General features: G+C 36.5%; 1 protein-coding gene across 7 annotated transcripts in view; it reads right to left on the reverse strand.

The window, feature by feature from the left end:
* Nucleotides 1–20,828, reverse strand: part of SULF2 (sulfatase 2) — an 85,300-nt gene that overhangs the window by 29,028 nt on the left and 35,444 nt on the right. For 4 of the 7 annotated variants that reach the window (XM_064730264.1, XM_064730267.1, XM_064730265.1 and 1 more), the window contains exons 2-6: nt 17,398–17,644; nt 11,725–11,964; nt 8,839–8,990; nt 5,423–5,592; nt 1,011–1,161 (exon numbers count right to left, since the gene is read on the reverse strand). In XM_064730264.1, coding sequence (XP_064586334.1) covers nt 1,011–1,161; nt 5,423–5,592; nt 8,839–8,990; nt 11,725–11,964; nt 17,398–17,572 — 888 coding nt within the window. In that variant the 5' untranslated portion in view covers nt 17,573–17,644. The remainder of the gene's footprint in view (nt 1–1,010; nt 1,162–5,422; nt 5,593–8,838; nt 8,991–11,724; nt 11,965–17,397; nt 17,645–20,828) is intronic. The other 3 variants (XM_064730269.1, XM_064730268.1, XM_064730270.1) reach the window with 1 other exon arrangement.

Consider the following 20,828-nt stretch of genomic DNA (forward strand, 5'->3'; position numbering starts at 1 on the left):
ACACATAATTCAGCAGAAGAAAAATTGGAAATTGGGCTAACTTGGTAATTAAAACTAAAAACCAACCTAACTGATTTTGCCTGCCATGAATCACCCAGAGTGAAACCCTTTTACTAAACAGAAAATTCAAACTGCGTGGTAAAATCACCCATTTCCCCTAATGCTGGTGTCTGATCCATCTAAAGAGCTTCATTAACATGAAGCAGAGATCATATTTGCCTGAATCAGAAATTATAAGACACTAGTAACAAGCTTATGCAATGCCATCTACATAGTGTCATTTTTGCCTTAGAGGACTCCTCTAATTTTATGTTCTACCTTTTTTGAATAAGAATGCCAAGAGATAAGCAGAAAAATTGCAACACCTTTAAATCTGCAAAACCATTCTTCTTCAGCATAGCTTTCAGTGAATCCATACATTTTGTTGAAGACACATAGTTTGATTAAGAAATCTCATTGTTACATGATGCAGACAATTCTAAAAGTACTAATCTACTTATTTACTTCCAATATTTAACCTCCTCTGGGGTCATTCCACTTATGACTCCTGTATCATCACTTTTTGCTGCTGCTGGTTTCTTCTCTCAGAAGCTCAGTGTTACAAGATCAAAATAGCACACATTTAGGTAGTTATTTCCAACATGTTGTAGGACCACTTCATCAGAGGGTACATTTTTCAGATTTATGATTTATGATGTCTAGTTTTTCAGGCAATCTCTTTCCCTTCTCCTTTATCAGTAGTGGTTCTGGGGCAAAAAATCAGCTTGTTCACACCACCCAACTCAGGGTACCTGTCTTTAGATGAGGAACCTTACACATTGAATAAAGAGACAAAATAATCAGAGGTGAGAGGATTACACATTATTAAAAAACTGGGTTTTTTTTTTTAAGTCTTCCTTCTCCTTCTTTCTCCTTTATCTTCATACGAAGGACAAAGTGGAGCTTAACTCACTAAACAAAAACTTTGTTGTTTAGCCAAATAACAAAACAAAAGTGACTATTAATCTTACCATCTCCATAGAGTCATCTACAGACATGAGTGTTTGAAGGCGCTTTCTCTGTAGCATGTTAGTGAACTCCATGTGTATAGGTTTCATGGGACCGGTGTACCTCATTATCCAGTGCTTGTCTGGGTTTGGAGCATAATTATAACTGGGAGTACTAAGGAACAGAGAGAACACCACAATGTTTTAGCCAAGTAGAAAAGAGTCATAGAAATGAATATTAATTTCCATTTGATCAACACTATAGGAAGTATTATCTGAGGTACACAAGAAAATATTAAGAGTACTTTTGAAATGTCTTCTACTTTCATGTTATGAAGCATGGGAAAATGAAAACTACTTGGGGGGAAATAAAATCTATGTAAACATTAAACACATGTTGTCTTTCCAGTGATTCCAAGCTAACAAGTACATATTTCAAGGCCAAGAGACTTAGCCTCAGAAGACTAAACTCCATGATTTTTATCAGGATGAAGCATGTATTACAGAGCTTCTATTCATGCAATTGCTTTGTTTTCACTCTGCCCACATTAGCACCAAATACTATGTCTTGTGCAAGCTGTTTCAAAACAACTATAGAACTTGCTGTAAAGGTTCTACTATGTTCTTTAACAGCCTTTTAGGGTTCAGCACGACTGGTTACTTGAATATTGTCACACTTGTGCACCAGAAGAACACAGGCACTCCGCCTACTGGTATCGAATTGCATGTGAGCAGCAGAAGTGGACAAATTGCCAGACTTTAAAGACCTGTGAAAAAAAGTGGGATTAGGAAATATGGCTGTATTTTAAGGACTCATTCCAGCCACCAACTCCTTCGCTTGAAGTCCTGGCAAAATCCTAAGAACTTGGTTCAATGTCCCCCTAGAATCTCATTGTCCCTCCAAGTTCTCATGGTTTTGGGACATCATTAAAGTGATGAGGAAAAATATTGCCCATAGTTTCACATGGTTGGAAGTCCCAGGATTCACCTTTCTATGCATAATTACATAACTTTAGTTTAGCGGAACCTAAATAAAAGATTTATTTTACCACCATGATGTCAACTCTCTGGATAACCAACTCACTAAAACCTATTATTATAGCTTACATTTGCAAGAAATATTATTCTTATGCACCATATTTATTCCTTATATACTTCAGGTTAAAGACCACGTTTTACAATTTCTTTACATCATGGGTCAAACACATCATGTGCAGAGTCTAAAACATTAAAAATTACTTTTCCTATGTAATTTGGTTAGACTTCCTTTTTTCATTCAAAGCAATAAACTCAGTCTATGCAAATGTATATACTCATTTACTTTGCTATTAGCAGCACAGAATATCCTAATAAATCCCTATTTGAGAAATTTCTACTTTTGGTTTTGTATAGGCAACAGAGCAGCAAGGTTATTAAAAGTTATTGAGCTAAAAAATCATGTATGTTGAAACTTCTCATCAAAATACTGTATATATAATGCATCTTTGAACATGACAGTCTTATGAGATTTAATATAAATATTAAACTAATAATCTGACAGTGACATTTTTTATGCAGAAAGCCTCTGTTAGATGCTATCTGAAAAATGTGCATATTTGGCAAGGGGAGGCTTCTTCATACAGGGAGGAAAGGGCTGGTGCCTATTCTCTCTGTACTGTTAATATTCTCTTGAATTTCAGAATGTTATTGTGGTTGAAATAATAACATTGCCTCTTTGAAAATGCTGACAATTATGGAAACTGTTGCTCTGTGATGTCCAGAATTAATCACAAATGCTTCGCAAACTCCTTTTCCGCTTACTTCGTGACTTCCTGGCTGATTTGAAATCTCCCACTATTTAATCCAACCAAAGACCACAATTTTCTTTGATTACTACAAATGTAACCCTTTAATCCTTAACAGATTTGTCTGTCTTATGGGAAAAACACAAAAATTAACATTCCTAGAAGCTAGCTGAGACAACTTCTTCTGAAGTACCTAGAAGGGAAGCCCCAGACAGATTTGACCTTGAAAAAGATGGGTGGTAACATGTACCCTCCATTGAAGTAACATTTCAAACCACTGTTAAATTGCCCAGCTGCCACATTCTCTACAGCTCACAATATAGGCAGCAATAAAGGAAAACCATGTAGCTGAGGGATTTGCTCTGTGAATAATTTTAAAACAAGACAAGACTGCCAGTACACACAGAGAGGAGCTCTACAGAATGAGAGGGAGAGAGTCTGCAGTATAGGGCAGAATGGTCATACCAGTCAGAACATGGTAAAGAATCAAGAGAACAGCAGCATAAATTAGCTACAGAAGTACATATCAGAGCTCAGAAGCAAAGCAGCACGCTGACTAAAATCCATACCACTGGCTTTTGGTTATTACTAGCAATGCCACATGATGCAGTATATACATCAGTCAATACTAAGCACTAGCCTCCGACATTTCTTTGGCTTTTCTTTTCCACAGAATCCACTTACAGATGTCACCAGCACTACCATAGGGAAAGGTGGAGGATCATACCACCTGGTGTACTGCCTTCTGCTTTGGGGACCAAGCAAAAACTTTGTTCAGGGTATTGCTTATTGCTTTAGGGCAATTTGTAACTGTTCCACTGCATTCTGATCCTTCCTTACAACATCCATGTGATAATGACACAGTAAGAACTGCCTGCAACCTTTTATCATTGACAGATTTATCTGTTACTGAGATTCCCTAGAATTTGGGAACAAGGGGAAAATTGGAAACTAGAGAACTAATTTGCATCATTCCCTCAACTGTATGTACATGTTCTGCATTTTTACATTTACTCTTAAACCCAGGTCAATAAAAACTCTGACAGATTACTTTTATTATTATTGTCATTATGCAGTGCTGGAAAATTTGTTTAGAAGACAACTGTCAATTTCTTTGTGTGAGATGTACAAAAAATGCTATTTTATTTTCATATCCAAAAGAAAAACACAGTTGCTTAATCTATCAGAATAATTTATTTTTTACAAACAAAACTTCTTTTCAAAAAGTGATACTTCCTGTGTGATTGTTATCACTGTAAAAAAAGTCACCTAAAATTAAAGAAAAAACAACAAAACCAAAAGTGTAATTACTTTATAATTAGAAAGATAAACCTAATCTGTGTGAACAATTAAATTTAAAGTACTAGCAAAAGAAAAATAGATGTATCTATGTATTTTTCATTGCTTCCATCCTTGTACTCTTTCTTCATTCAGCTAGGAAGTAAACTGCTACAGAGAGTTGCCTGATAATAATCTCTGAGAACCAAATGCCTTCCAAAGGAGCCTAATAAAACTAAGCTCAATACTGGATATAAGCCATGTGAAGTTGCTCATCAGGCATTTCTGAAATTTTCATTAAAGAAAACGAAAGCATGAAATGGCAAACAAACAAGAAACAATTGCTGATGATCTGTGCCCCAGATTCTCTTGGACACAGCAGAAAATAACGAAATATGTAATCGCAAGTTATGCAGTAACCAGACAATAAAACAAAAGAAACTTCTCTCAGACTCTATTTTAAATAAAACAGAAAAGCTCAAATGGCTTTCACTGGACTTTGGGCTATCCTGAGGAGCTTTGGCCATCAATTGAAAATTGTTTCCACCAGTTCCCAGCTCCTCCACAAACCCAAAGCAAAACAGAATTCCCCTTAAAAAAGAAGGGGGAGGGGGCAACACACAGGAAGAAAGTTACAGATGTTGAACATCAAGGAAAGCATGAAGCCAGTAATTAGAAAACTGCAGGAATGCTTTCAGTTACATCAAGACGTAATTTGGGAGAAGCATTCGTTTTACCTCCCTGCGAGGAGATACCTGTAGTGCAGCATTAAGAGCTGTACATGCAAAACGTCTCTGTTCTATAAACAAGAAACATCTCAACATGGAGCTTATGAACATATTCCTTCGGAACCAGGTGATACTGCTTTTGGGATCCGTTCCAGACATTGTATGTCATGTGCAGACATACCAGCTCATTCAGAAATAGCCTGTGTAATTTGGTGCGGCAGGCCTGTATTTCTGTTCTTTCCATAAAAGAAACAGGAATAATATGCGTTGCATACTATAGTTTATAAGTAAGGACAGGGAGATAGAGTTTCTTCCCTTGAAGAGATTACAGCCCGAGAACCAAATTTTGATCACCATGCTCAGAATAAAAAGTGCTTTACTTCCCAAATAAGCTGTAACAATATCCAATGAATTCAGCATGAATCTTCCCATTTATCTCAATGAGCTACAGTTCTGAGTTCTAGATGCAGTAGCCATTCTCATTGGACTTGTACTGCCCCTTTACCTTTATCTAGAAATGCTTCTTATATATTTGTGACAAAGTTATGCCAAGAATACTATAAAGAAAACATTGTTCCCCTGAGGTACCCAGAACTTCCATATTCCAGAACCTAAAAATCAATCAAAGTTTTTGTTTTTTCCTTACATGTGTTCTGAGGCATTAGGAAAGAGTTGTGAATACTGAGGGGCTGAATCTTCAGGACCATGAGGAGCAGCATGGCTTATAACCATCAGTACAGGCCTGTGAGGATACATCTTCTTTGATATTCTAAAGAAGGTAATACTGTCATTGGTAATCAGATCAGTCAGATAATCCTGCAAGTAGAAGCAAAAGTATAATGAGACACTTGAAAACAAATTTCAAACTGGGGGAGGCAATAGGAAGGAGAGGTCTGAGGTATCATAAGAAATAGGGAAAAAGAAGCTACTTCACATAGAATGGTATGAGGAGGAAGTAAGTTACAGATACTAAAAACTAAAAAAATTAGACTCAATTCTTTCTTCACTGCCTAGAAATACAAAAACCAACAGCTTCTAGCTTTTTTCTCAGAACTGAATGGTACTAAAAGAGATCAAACAGTAACCTTTCTTCCTAAAGTGGGTAACTACATGATGAAAAACACAATACTAAATACAATGACCAGGTATGAATTAAAAAGAATTATCAGTGTCAGTATCTTCAAGATGTATAGTCCAACCTTACATCATAAAAATACTGTGATAATGTGAATGGCTTGATGTTCTTTTCTTTTTTAATGCTCTTCTGAACCAGAAATCTCTAATACGAGAAGATGGTGGGCTAACTGAACCAAAGACTTCATTCAATATTACAGTGACAATCTGATAGATATATAGCTCTGTCATGCATATTGCTGAGAATTTAGAAAACTTCCTGCAGAAGAGTTGGACTATCTCTGTATGTTCTAAGAAGTATCATTATCATTCTTAAGATATCTGCAAGAGCTATAGGGATTGAAGACAGGATTTTTAATGACAAGCCATGGTCTCCCTTAGGTGATTCCCTGGAAACACTACAAATATAAATATCCCTCAAACATGAGTAGGATATGAAACTACACCTTAAAAAAACCCCAAATGACTGTCAAGTCACAGCAGGATGGAAAATCAGACATAAGTCTGCCTCTGGTCAAGCAAACAGGTACAAGGTGTGGTACAGACTGGATTGCATCTCCTTTTGAGTACAGCTTTCTGTCCACAGTTAAGACACTTGTTCTTCTTCACCTCTGTCAACATCCTTGTTCTGAGAAGTCAGCTTTTCATTCAAAGGAAGCCTTTTTCATGGACTATATTTACTTCCCCAAAGTTATTTCTTGTCTGTTCCAGAAGAAGTCTGGCAAAGTCTCCATTTATAATTTTACACACTGGTACAACACAAGGCATGACTGTTATGAAACTGCCATAATTATGACTGCTCCTGGGATGGCATTTTCTCTTTAAATAGGCATTAAATGAAGGACTTCTACTCATCAAAGTACACAGGAGAAGGGAAAATGTACTAAAGTAAAACTGACTTCTGCATGCTTTCAATGCCTGAGACAATATTCATAGTCGAGAGAGAATACTTAAGTGCTCTCAAAAATGTAGTGCCATCAATCTTCATCATGCTGCTTCTTTAAGCAAGTCAATCACTTGAAGTGTGCAACTCATCTTTGATTTAGCCATTACAAGAGTATAGTTTTCCAATTTCATTTTAAAGATACAGGTTTCCACATGGTCAAAGTGAAAATAGCTGCAAACCTAGCATTTACCAGGCCAAAAGATCACACAGAAACATTTCACTGACCTGATTGCTAAAGGGTTTTTTTTAAAGGCCCATACTGTAGGGGTTGTAGTTGTAGAAAGTTAAAGTTAATCTAAAAAATGCTGACAGAAACTGAAAAAGAAAAATCAAAGTAGAATACATACTGTAAGAAAATCTGAAAGAATGTAATTTTCAGAAGAGTTTAGCAGTTACTTTAGAGCACAGAATAATAAGTGATTTTTTTCCCTAGTTTTCCACTGGCACATAATTAACACTAACTATGTTAAACAGGACTAAAAAAAATCCATCTGATTATGTTGGTAATTGCTGGAAAATCATGTTTCCAGCAACAAAAATGGCAGGAAAGAGAGAGTCTTTCATTTCAGCTTTTGTTTGCTTATTTGAACTCCAGTGTTATTGTCAAACAGCATTGCTGTTCTGCATACTGTTTTTTACTGTAGCTGCTTATTATGTAAGAATATGAAGATTATAAAAAGTTTGTATTTCTATCATCTTTTTTTTGTATTTATTACCAAACTCTGTAAGAAAAAACCTAAAACAAGTGAAATGTAAACATTTTCAACCCTTGCACACACAAAACAGAGCTGAAGGTATTGGAACATAAAGCACCCTGTTGGGTCCTTGGTACAACAGAGATGGAGAACAGTGCCTATGAGATCACTCGGCTGACACTTTTCCACACAAGATATATTTCCATCATAACATTTCCGTACATACAGCTGTCATTCTTCACAGATCTGAAGGAAAATAGAAGACAAATAATTCTGTACGCTACTTTGCCCCTTCCCCTTAGCAGCTGGTGATGGAGAAGTAACCCTAGAAGACTGTGAAGTTTTAGCTCTCAGCACAAAGTACATTCAATTAAAAAAGGCAAATAGGGCAAAGGAAAGTAGAAATGCCAGATAACAACCTTTTAAAGGAGAAACTGGCTGTGAACACTATGTCAATGAAACACAAATAGGAAGGCAGGAGTTGAGATCAATAAGAGAAAGCGAACAAAACACATGTTAAACAAATATACATTACAAATCACTCCAGAGTGATTCAGTCACCATCATATTACAGAGTTATTTCTGTCTACTTTAGGATTTCAATAAAGCTGGTTCCTTTGGAAAGGAACACTTCTAGCTGAAATAAACATATTCTTGACTGCAAGCAGGTATTGAATTGCATCATGTTAGATGAGGAAAAATAAAACTGCATTTGATAATGACTATGAAGCATTTTTGTAAGTTTAGTCAGGATGGAATATCCTTGAAAGGATATTAAAAAACATATACATCTGTATGCACAGAAATACAAACGCAATAGTTAGATTCTCCAGTGATTCAGAATTATCACAAATTGCACCAGGATTCTGTGAATACTCCATAGTATTGTGGCTGTGAAAGAAGTTCCTTAAACGAAAAGGGTGGGTCTAGCTGCAGGGAAACGGACTCTCATCTCATTAGTGCTTGTGTAACTCCACTGCCACAATAATTATCATACAAAGCACAGAAATAGTTAACCGGAAGCATTTAAGTCTATTGCCACATCCTCAGGTCATAATATTTAACACAGTCTCAGAACATTTTACTTGTTTACACTGTTAGTAACAATGTTTTCAGTAACATAACCCGCCCAAAACAGAAGATAACAATGTCCCAACACTACTGTTACACATTGTAGATAATGTTACACATAGCAGCTTTCAATTACAAAAAGAGACTGAAACTATGAAGTGCAGCTTTCTTGGGGTCATGTCCAAATGTTAGTAGAAATAAATCAACAGGACCTACCCTGGAGTAGTCATATCCATGCTTCTCCTTCACTCCATTTCTACAGAGCGTGTAGTTGTAAAATCGAGAATTTTTAAGTAATCCAACCCATTCTTTCCAACCGGGAGGCACGTAGGAGCCATTGTATTCATTAAGGTACTTTCCAAAGAAAGCTAGGGGTAGAGAAAGCAGAAGCATAGTAAGAAGGCATAACAGAAATGCCATTGTTAAATTGATTCATTCCTTTCTGTTTCTTCTTAAAATAGCTTTGTTCTCTCCATTACAACAGATCTAAGATAAAAGTTCTGAGTCTTAATCTTGCCTCTGTTTTTTTTTTTTTTGTTATTTATATTTCCATAATGCAGATATTTTGATTTACAACCAATGTACAGGAGAAATGGACCACAATTATCATTATACTTTCTTTTTCAGTACCTGATATATTTGGAGTCAGACCATACATTCCTCCTCCCAGACTCTTCTCTTCATATCCTTCACGATACTGAGTTGCATCTATCCACATATTAGTGCCCCGTGAAACTGCACTTACCACCAAGAGTGTGAAATAAGAACTCACGTTTTAAGATATTAACACTCTATATTTCAATATGAATGCTGTGCATTAGGTATTTTGAAAATGCATTTAGCGCACTGCTCTTCTGATCTACTTCAACAGACAATTTTCCAGATATTAACTTGAGTTCTGAGCTTGCACCTTAATTACAAATAAAGATTTGTTTGCCTCTCTAAAATCTCTTACTTCTGTATCTGATACCAGTTTTCCTGAGCCCAAAGTTGAACATTTGCCCAATCTTTAGTATAGTGATGGGGGGGGGGGGGTGGGAGAGAGAAGAACACTTCCATTATTTTTCAGATGTATATCTAGCAAAAATTACTTTTAATACTTTTGTTCCCTGAGAGACAATCAGAGGGAAGCAGATAAGAAAGTACTCTCAGCATTGCATGGAACAACCAGTTAGCCCAAAAGTCAACTATTCGCTGTGTTCACATCATGGCCAAATATACTCTTAGACTGACAATGTCCAGTTGAAGAAACCTAGTGAAATTAATGAATTAACTGCAGAAATATGAGGGTTCTGAGATAAAAATCCTGTCATTAAGTATTAAATTTTGCTCCATGGGTAAGACTTTTTCATGAGATACCAGTTCTTTATAGGTATTAAAGTAACTGACCAGATTTTCCAAATCAGTAATTCCTAAGTACTGAAGCCATCTTCAAAATGGTCAACAAAATGGTCCCAAGTCAGCACCTTTTGTAACAACCAGAAGTATGAAACTACTGCAAGGATTAGAAGATGTGGCGTTAGTATAATTACCTTAGTAACTGCAGGAAATTGAATGAGTTGCATAGAACATACAGTGAGTCTTCTGCATCTTAAGAGTATTTTCAAGGAACAGCTTAAGACGACATTTTGTTATCAGATCCCTTTAGTCCCTTCATTGAGGTACTTCACCAGGTAGACTAAGAGGAGAAATACAGGTGTGTATACACACACTCATTTTAGTCTACCACACACTGATGGCCAATTTTTCTCTACCTTCTGGCACATTAACAGCACAGAGTGTATCACATGCTCCATCCCCCATTATCACAGCCAAAGACTGAACTTCTCTTGAGCTCGGTGTCTCTGTTCTTCCAAGTACAGTGCCTAACAAAGTTAGTTAAGCTTTTTAAAGTGCCGAAGTTAAAAAGTATAAAACTGACAACTGAGGCTGAAACCAAAGAAACAATTAGGGGAAAGACGCACCTTTTCTGTTGCCTATTTTTCACTCACAACTTGTAACAGAAAAACCTGTACCACACTGCTCCCTCCTGCGTGCATACAACTAACACATTCCCAAAGGTGTCAGCAGCAGCACAAGTCTCTGTAGATCCCAGCCACAAATGCCACTACCTCAGAGAACACACTACAGAGCAGAAAGACTGATCCCCAGAAGAATCATCCTTTGCAACAGAACAAAACACAGGGAAATCACAATAGATAGAGAAGTGGCAAAGGAGATGTGAAACCAGCAGCAGAAAAGAAAAACAGATGGAAGCTATGAAGCGGAATAGAAGAGTACAGTTTCTGCCTTCAAGACTGCACAAAAGAGAAAAGAGGAGAGAAAAACCCCAGGGAGATAGCCTGGGTTATGAATTGATTAAAAAGCTTTCTCACTCCAAGGTTGTGATCTGAAATATATAAGCAAGCCTCAAGACGCTTTACTCTTCATTGCCTCTTTTTCTACTCCTTGAAAAACCCCAAAAATAAACAAACAAAAACCCCGTCCAAGCCAACAAACAAGCCACACCACAAAGAAGGAATTAGGAAGTTAAAGTGTACATCTGAAGGGCAAACCAGTACTACCAAAGCACCTCAAAACTAAAGAATAAAAACCAACAAATTATTAGTGCCAATTATTCCTAAACCTTTCTGGGAATTGATTGTCTAGAGAAATCATACCAGCTGACTGCCCCAAAACACAAAAGGATCAGTCTCTTCTCTCTCATTCTCAATTTGCTTCATGTATCAGTTTTATGAAAGAAGTCAAAACACTAATTCCTTTTCATAGCACCTTTCTTGGTTGCTCTGCACACTTCAGGTAATTGTAGGCCATATTCTAGATTTGCTAGGTCTTCAGTTCAAGCATACACGGTATTTTATTTCCATCTTCTGAAAATGAGAAGTCTTGGGATTTTTGTTGGCTGTTTGTTTGTAAACAAAAAATTCCTTAAGTAAAAATACAAGGAAGCTAAAGCAACACCATGACTTAAGCTCTGGCATTATGCACTGCAGAATGCCAGAAGTCAAGAAGAAATTAGAATTAAAAAACATACATTAGCCTTTGTAATAAGTCTAAGGTAAGTTTAAGGAAACTTTCAGATGGACCCAGCCTTGATCTTACCTGTCCTGTACCCTGTATTGTTGAGGTACACTGCAAAGGTGCGTATTTCATGCTGAGCCTGCCAGGATGGAGAGGAACAATTCTCATTGTTGGTGTAAGTGTTGTGGTTGTGGACGTACTTCCCTGTCAGGATAGAGGAGCGAGATGGGCAGCACATGGGTGTTGTCACAAAGGCATTGATGAAATGAGCACCTCCATGTTCCATGATACGTCTTGTTTTATTCATCACTTGCATAGAACCTGAAAGAGGGAAAACATGTCAGAAGTATTTTCTTGTTTCAGTCACAAGAGCTCAGATGCTACATTAGAGACCTGAAGGAAGCATAAGTAGTAAGGGGACTGTTATCTCTGAGTGAACCCAAATCCAGAGAGATTACTGATCCTGCCTCAGTGAAGTTCTCCCATTGTTTCAGTAAGGACTAAACACTGAAGTCCTAAGTAAAGATTTGACTCAAGCATGTTGACACAGATCATAATGCTTCTTTCATTTCTCTCTCTCTAAGTTCAAGATTTACAACCGTAACTATCTGCAGCATCTCTACATCCTCTCTGGGGCTGCTAGTACTGTTCCAGCAGCTGAAGGTGAAAAGCACTTTATACAGCAACCCTGATCAAAGCATGTGTACTCCATAAGTGTCATTTAATTTTTGGTTTCACAAGAAACCTGATACGCTACCTTTTGTGCCAGCCTTATGCAAAAGGCTGAGGGTTGTAAGCACAGAATCATTTCATGTGGAAGACTATTTAGTCCAAATTACTGCTCAAAAAAGGTCTTCTGGACTTGTTGTGCAGTTAAATAGTTCTATTCCCTAATGTGAGATATTAGGAGGCATTGATTTCTCTAATTGTCACTGAACCAAAGACACCAAAAAGCTCACTAACAAGTTCACTGAGTTCTAGCTATCCATTTCATCCATTCTGGTAAAAGTCTTACTATCTACATTTTCTTAGGCTTGATTCTGCAGAATCAGATTTTTAGATGACTACTATGTTTTATATAACCAAACAAATAAGCAAGGGATTTGGATAAATTGGGGTAACATGAATAAAAGTCTTTTTGACCGCAATTACTGAATGCCACATTGCTGCCAAATGGTTTTTTTGTTTATTCAAGACAAGGTTTTGGTCAAAGACTGGATCTTTACCATAGACATCCACCTAACTAAATCTGGATCCATATCAGCATTCTTCCTAAACCCAGAAACACCAAGTATCAGAGAAATAAGAAATTTAGTTTCCCTCCTCTATCGGTGCCTAATAGTAAAAACTGAGCAAGGTAAAGAAAATCTTCTTGATCTAGGAAGAATTTCAATTTTCTAAAGAATTTGTCATGGTACATGTCAACAGCATGACCTTGCAAAGGAGATAAAACCTGTTCATCATCAGCCCTCCCTTCTTGTTATGAGCAGAAAAAGCCAATTGACAACACGGAGAGGAAGGTATGGGCTCATGCTAGAACAGGGTTGGGGTTAACTTGCCCAAGGCTGAGTTGGATTAATAGCTCAGCTTTAATCAAAGCTGATGGTTGCATCCTACAACCATCTGGCACAAACTATGTTGTTTCTGTCAATAATGGATTTAGGTTAGTTCTAAGCTCTTCTAAGCTCAGAATTTCATCATGAAATTGCAACAGTAGGTTGGTTAATACAGAGCACATTGAAAAAACCAGGAGTCAAAACCTAGAGGGAAAATGGTCATAAGCCACATACAAAATCTGACTCTCTGGCACCATGAAGGAAGGTTAATTGCTATGGCAGGTCATTTTACCTAAGAAATGCCATGGCATTAGTTTGAGACCATTTTGTTGGAATGGGTATTACATAGAAATTGAAAATCTGTGTGCATTTCTCAAGTCAGAGCACATGTCGTATCACTTTGTGACAAGAACCAAGGCAGGTTATTGCACTGCCCCCTTAGAATTTGCTAAACTTCACATATCAAAAAGGAGTTTCTGAAGAAAACAATATTTTACTTTTTTGTTTCTATAATAGCTGTGGGTTAAGTGTTAGTGCTTAAAGGTATTTACAATACAGTTAACAAATATAACAGCTAATTATACATTATGTGAGCTTGAAAACTGTGGATGTTTCCTCTGTTGTCTTATGAGCTAGCCCAAGTATAAACAGGCAGTCTGAAAAAATGTTTTGCCATTGCAATACTGAAATACAATTTAACAACGCCTTTAAATGACAGAGGCATTTATGCATAAATAACAGCACATGTTAAGACTCCCCCTGGGGACAGTAAGCTTCCTTAATAAAAAAAGCTGTACTGCTGTAATGACAACATCTTATATATCAACAGTCTTAAACACAAAAACATACGATCTAATATCTGCTTCTCCAGCTTGAGAACTAATACAGAGTGACAGGGCAGTGCAAGATAAAAATCCAGCATACTCTTCTGTATAGTCTTAAATAGGCCAGCTTTAAATATTTTAAACAGCATTAAATCAGCCAACTAAAGCCTATTTTCTTCTGTTTGCCTCCAATACACAGACAACCATTCTCTGGCAAATTACTTATGTGTTAATCAGCAACTGGGACCTCACCACACCACCTTTAAAGCTAGAAAACCTTCTGAGATTTCACTAGTGGATATATGACAGGAAGTCATGCTTTAAAAGTATCAATATTTAATTCAGACGATGTTGCTACCCATCTAAAACCACTGATAATAAACAAAAATCTAGCAGTTAAAAGAAATTTCAATACCATTTTAAGAAAATATTCATCGGACTACTATGAAAATATGGAAGTTCAATCAATTTGAAGTGTTAAAGTTACTCAGTGAACAAAGATAAGCAAACTTTATGTTGAAATATCACTTGAAATGTGTGCTTTCCATAACTTTCCTTCGCCTATCTTCACATTTCACCTCAGGGACGAAGCTGATCTTTTGACTAATATTAATGGAGAAAATATCAAATTATTTATGAAAAAAATACTGACTTCCTATTAGTTGTGTTTTGTTGAAGGAGGTAATAATTTACATTTTATGGAGCTCCAACTGTTGAAGAACTTGTACTAAGTATCTAGTGATTTGTCTACTCTGAAGCACAACTTCAGAAGTGTTTTCCAATAAACTGAACCCCAGAATTTTAATTGTCTCCTAAAGACTTCTCTTTTTATTGTTTTTGAAACTCCTTAGACACCCTTTTTATATCTTCATTTCCCTTTCTTCACCCCAAGACACCCTCACATTTAACAAAGTTCTAAAGCCCCATCTCCACATAGGATAACTAAGAAAAAATTATCTTCCATGCTACTTTTGTAGCTTTTCAGAGGAAGGTCTCAAAACATACAAATCACCTCTCACTCAGATTTCTATAATGTGGTTGAAAAAGCTCCTAATAATCAGATATTTCTCCAATTAGACTATGAAATGAGCTGGTTTGTTAAAGCCATAGCAGTATGGTAGGTAAACCTGATTCAACTGCAGATACTGAATCCATCACACACGGGACATCAGCATTATGCTAACTTGGATGTAGTAGGGGAAAAAAAGTCCGTTTCTAATTAATTATTCCTTGTCACTATATTCCGCTTCTTTATATTATGCTTGTCAGTACAAGTATTTTGATTAGACAGTCTATCAAATATGTCTGTGTCTGTAGTTCTTGATGTTCTCATTTGTCTTCTCCCATTTGTATCCATTCCAATCTACACTCATTCTTCCTTTGATGTCCTTCAGAGATTCTGCATTTGATCTACCAGCCCTTCATCAGTATTTTCCTTCTTCCAATACAAGGCTGAGGTTTGGTTTCCAGTAAAACAATTAAGAGTAATGTGAATTAAAAAACAAAACCAAAACAACAACAACAACCTACACAAAAAATCAAAACAAAAGAACCACCACCTCCTTTCAGGAAAGGACAACATTGTCTTTCTGGTAAGCTCCACCTGCTGCTGGCACATTGCTAAATCTATCTTTAAATAAATAAAGGAAAGGCTGTTAAAGGCACTTGGGATTGCGTTGCATTCCCTTTTACCTCCTAAGTTGCTACAAGAGAACAATGAAAGGTAAAACACCAATCAGTTACAGAATATTCTTAAGAAACAGATGAAATCTTACCCTCAGCTTTCTCTGCTACGTTTTCATAGCTTCCAACTTTTCCTTAGCTTTTATTTGTAATTCACATCTCGTTTTCATCTTACTTAAATGCACTAACTACAATCACCACAAATGGCAATTTTGATTAACTTGGACAGCTCACCAGACAACAATAAAAATTAATTCAAACAAATATTGAGTCTCCCAAAGCCATTAGTGACAAATGACAAATATCCAATCTCAGCTTCATCAAATGGATTTTCCTTAGTTAGATCCTAATTTGCGTGGACACATGCCCATTATCCTTGAAATTGGAAAGCATCAAGTCATCAGGCAAGCGAAATATACTGCCCAAAGGACTTACACAATTGCATCAGAAACACAAAGGCTAGCACAAAAGAGAAGGTGATACATTTTTTAGGACCATCTTCCAAGCCTGCAGGAAAATGTGCTTAGGTTTTTTGGGATATATGTTCTTGAAATTGCCTAATTTCTGATCCAAATAACCATTTAAAAAAAAGGTGACAACAGTGTCATCTGATCCTGATAATTTGAACGGCATTTAATTTGATGAGATTACTTCCATAGCAGTCTTTCTTACCACCTTAAAGAAGAATGTGACATCAATGATTCTGCAGACATACAGTAATATTGATACAAAGGAAGCATCTGTACAAAGACTGCAACGTTGCTGTGATTCGAATCTCAACAAGATGAGTAAGTGTATGAGAAGTACAAGTTGATTAATTTTATGTTCTATTTCTTCTGTGAGGTCTGTTTTCCAAATTTTCCTATCCATACTAGAAACTGGATGCAGAAAAATTTGGTGGCAAAACTGCCCCACCAGACTACACATACAAGAGTTCTCATTTTTCAGATAACCGAGGCTTCATACACATATGAGAGTATAATTCTAATGCAAAATTATTAATGTTAATTGGTTTGTGTTAATCACTTCTCATAACTAAAGACAGCATTTGGTAAATACAAGCTTGTTCAGGTAACACAACAAAAGCCAAACTGTAAGTTAATTCATTATTCCAAATCATTAGGGATACCATGTGTTTAATCTTCATCTCCTTTCTTCAACAATTAACACAGAGCTGATAACAGAGTAAATCTTTTCATTCTGCATCATTGTCCTCAGTAATCAACCACACATCTAAATGGACAACTACAAGAATAGTATGACTGTGCTAGGTAACATTTAAGTAAATAAAATGAAAATTGTATATGTAACGAAAGCCTGCAATTACACAAAAAAAATTGGATAATTACATGGTGCAATTATCAGTTATTAATTTAAACCTGTTGTTTTGGCATGCAGCTTCCCAGGTTGCAATTGCCAGAAGCAAAACTTAGACGTTTAGATGAAGACACACAGGCATGAACTGTATATTTCCACAGAAACAGAAGCTTTAACAGTTTGGGCCTAACTTTTGCTGTCCCTGAATTGCAGGCAGATGGAAAGGATGCTCTTTATAAAGGCAGGTTTAAACATTTTCTTCCTATCATTTTTGATACTGAAAAAAAATTCTTATTTCGAATGCAAGGATCTAGCTTCAAGAAAAAGCAATGTCATACTCATTGGCCAAAATTCTCTTTATACTGGTCTCTTACCAAGTTCTACATCCTGATCATCAGTAAGAACAAGGATGATGTTTGGGCGGATGTTTCTACGGTCTCTTTGAAATCTTCCCTTCAGACGTTGATTTAACAGGAAAGTTGAACTTCCATCCAACAGTGATAAAACAGTCATCATGAATAATCCAAGGACAATACTATGCTGTGCCATGTTGTGCTGATTTAATGTTCTCTCTGAACAAGGTAGCTTAACGGCTTCTATTTCTTTTTCTTTGCAGGTCTCCTATAAGGGAGAGGGAAATAAGTATTTATCTATATTTTCACCCCTCTGCACCCATCAAGGAACAGCCAGGTTCTTTCTAAAGAAGTAAAAACCAATGTACTTGAAATAATCTTAACTCCTAAGAAAAAACTAACCAAACTCCCAAAGCAAACACTTATTTCTCTAGTGCCAGCTAGCAGCAGAAACTTGAAAAATTTAATTCATAAGCTGTTATCAACGTAGGCAACGAAATTTCGTTCCAAGCTCAGATCTGGCAGCAAGCTCAAGGATTTAGCAGGGTTTCAAAATCTTTTGCTGTCATACATATAAATAGCAATCATCCTCCTTCTTCCTTAGTGATCGTTTACAGATGACATACATCCATTTACATCAAAAATACAGATGTTGAAGAGAAAAAAAACCCATATCTACCATAATTCTCAAACAGGACTGTAGTAAAATTTACTGAGCTAACAACATATTTGCAAAGTCAGAGAACACTCAGGCAGAGGATTTGTTATATACTGACTTATCTTACAAATTCCATTAAAGAGCAAAGCTGCCCTGATCCTGGAATTATGTTATGATATTGTTTGAAGTCTACTACAGCTTTGATGCTAGTGCAAGATCCCTTTAGCATTTCTGTTGGCTTCCAAGATCATACACTTTTTAAAAATACCATTATTAATAATGAACACATTTGAAGGCCCATTACTGCTAATGTTCGGGAATGGATACAACAAAGTGACTTGCACTGCCTATGTCTGGAATGCAAAACAGAGCCTATGCTCCAAACATTGACTTGATTGCAAAACAGAGCACATCTAACTGGCACTACCCCTGTTAATGATGCAATGAAAAATTCTTAGTAATTCCTACAAGAAGATTACAAGGAATGAATTAGCATGCTGAAAATCTTTGAAATCACAGCTTTGCTCAGGCATCTTTTGATATAAAGGGATCTTCTCTTGCCTTCAGAAGTCAAAATAACAACATGAAAACATACTGAAAATATCAAGTACTAATTATTTCATCAGATCCAGCAATCAATGAGTCAGTTTTTTATGAATTCCGTACTTGCTCCCTGTCTTTTTCTGGACTGGTGTCAATGATCTTTTGTACAAGAAGGAAAAATCAATTTAAAATTACGCAAGAGAGATTCTCTGATTTTTGTAAAGCCCAGAAACGTCAGTGCAGAAAGAACATAGCACAATGTGTTTTACCCTAAGAAACATGTGGCTATTCTACCCCTACAGAAAACACTTTTACTCCAGCAGATTATTTCATAGCCACATCATTACTTCCTCTCTGTCAGCAATTGCTCTTTGAGATAAACTTTCTTAATCAAAGTTTTCATGCATTAGCAAAACCACTGGTCTGAAAAATTATAATCAGTTTCTATGGTCACGTAAATTGAATTTTCACATAAGTCAACAGATATATTGCTATAGTAATATGGAATATTTATTAAGAACACTTTCCAAATTTGCACACTGATAGGGTCTGGAGGAAATGAAAAATCCTCCTTCCTTAACAGTCTGTCCAGTCAGTTTCACCGGTAGGGGAAGTTACCTTTTTTCCTAGAAACTAAAAATTTATTTACATATCCCCATACTTGTTCCAATGGGCAGGGAAGGAGCTTTCAAATTTAACAGACGCAGCCTTAGTATCTGCTGCTGCTACGAAATATGCCAGGCTATAGCAAAAGAAACACTGAGAAGTCAAATCAATTTTCATTCCTTGTACTAAGAATTCCATCTGCAGCAGTATAACTGGGAAGAATTATGTCAATGTGTTGCTGCTGTCCAGAATAGACAAAAGCAGCTTGAGAAAGAAACCTGTATCTGTTTCAACTGGGGAGTGTAGAAAGAAAGTCTGCTTAACAGGACATACTCTCAGACATGAGCTTTTTGAGGGACGAGGTAGAGAAATGTGTTCTGCTCTTCAGAAACTACCACATATGTACTTGTGTTGAAAAAATAAACTAACGCTATAGATGTTTTCATCACACACAAACATTTTTCTGAAGGTCTGAAAGTTCACGTGGGTTTTCTTCACTAGCCAACAGCTTCTCAAAATAAAAGCATTTGCTAACTTTTCTTGTAGCATTTGGAAGGCTGCCCATTCTTGCTATATCTGGTCAGAACTACCTTCACAACAGTGTTATGCATTTAACAGTCTTTCTTACGTTTTTCTCATCTTTAAAACAAATACATGGAAGTAACCTCCCGACCTCATTGCCTCTCTCCCCTTAGCTAGTCATTTCCTCACACTTTATTGCCCCTCACACACTGCATAACTAAAAAGAGAAACTGTCCCCAGCTCAGAGAGCTGCTCAGCTATCTATTAAATACTTAAGACATTTGAGGACGCACATAAACTGCTCTCCTGCAGCTATTTTATCTACACTCATATATTTGTGGTTAAAAGAATTAGAAATCTCTGAAAAATACTGTGAGTGGAAGAGAGAATTTAATGTCAGATACAACAGGCATCTTCTACCAAACCTGTTACGTCACTCCCCCACAATGAATATTTTTCAACTATTGTGATGTGTTATGTTCCATTGTTATCAGGGTAAGAACTCCTGGAAATCAACTCGAAGTGTGTAATTATGTGCAAAAGTCATACCAATAAGTAGGTAAGAAAATCAAAGCAATTTTAGAAAATAACCTATTTCTTAAAGTATGTTTCACAAGACATACATGCCCCAACTTAACAGCATATACACAGTACAATCCAAAAGCTATCTTTAAGTAGTTATCAGAATAGCAACACAAGAGTGTCTCTCGTGGATTGCCACTGGCCAAACACAGATTGGTTTTTTTAACTCCTAGTCTCTGGTGAACTTCCAGGAAGAAACACAAAAAAGTTTCTATTAACAGTTCTTTTCCAATTCCTGTCAAAAGGGTTAATCTGCAATTTACAGATAAAGCCAGAACAGTTCCACAGCAATACCCCAATCTTTTAATATAGCACTTTTAATATAGCACCCTCTCCAAAATGCAATTTTGATCTGAGTGGTACAGACAGTCCACTGCTCTCTGTGCCTCTGCAAGCCATCCTCCAGTATTAAAGATGCTTAATCTGTAGTGGTTCTCATTGGAATTAGGTATGCCTCTTATTTTCTTCTAGATTACACATATGAACTTGAAAAATCTAGTCACTCATGTTTTATATTTAGGAAAGTGCTATCAGAAATTTA

The sequence above is a fragment of the Zonotrichia leucophrys genome, chromosome 20 (genome assembly GCF_028769735.1).
Source record: "Zonotrichia leucophrys gambelii isolate GWCS_2022_RI chromosome 20, RI_Zleu_2.0, whole genome shotgun sequence".
NCBI lineage: Eukaryota > Metazoa > Chordata > Aves > Passeriformes > Passerellidae > Zonotrichia > Zonotrichia leucophrys.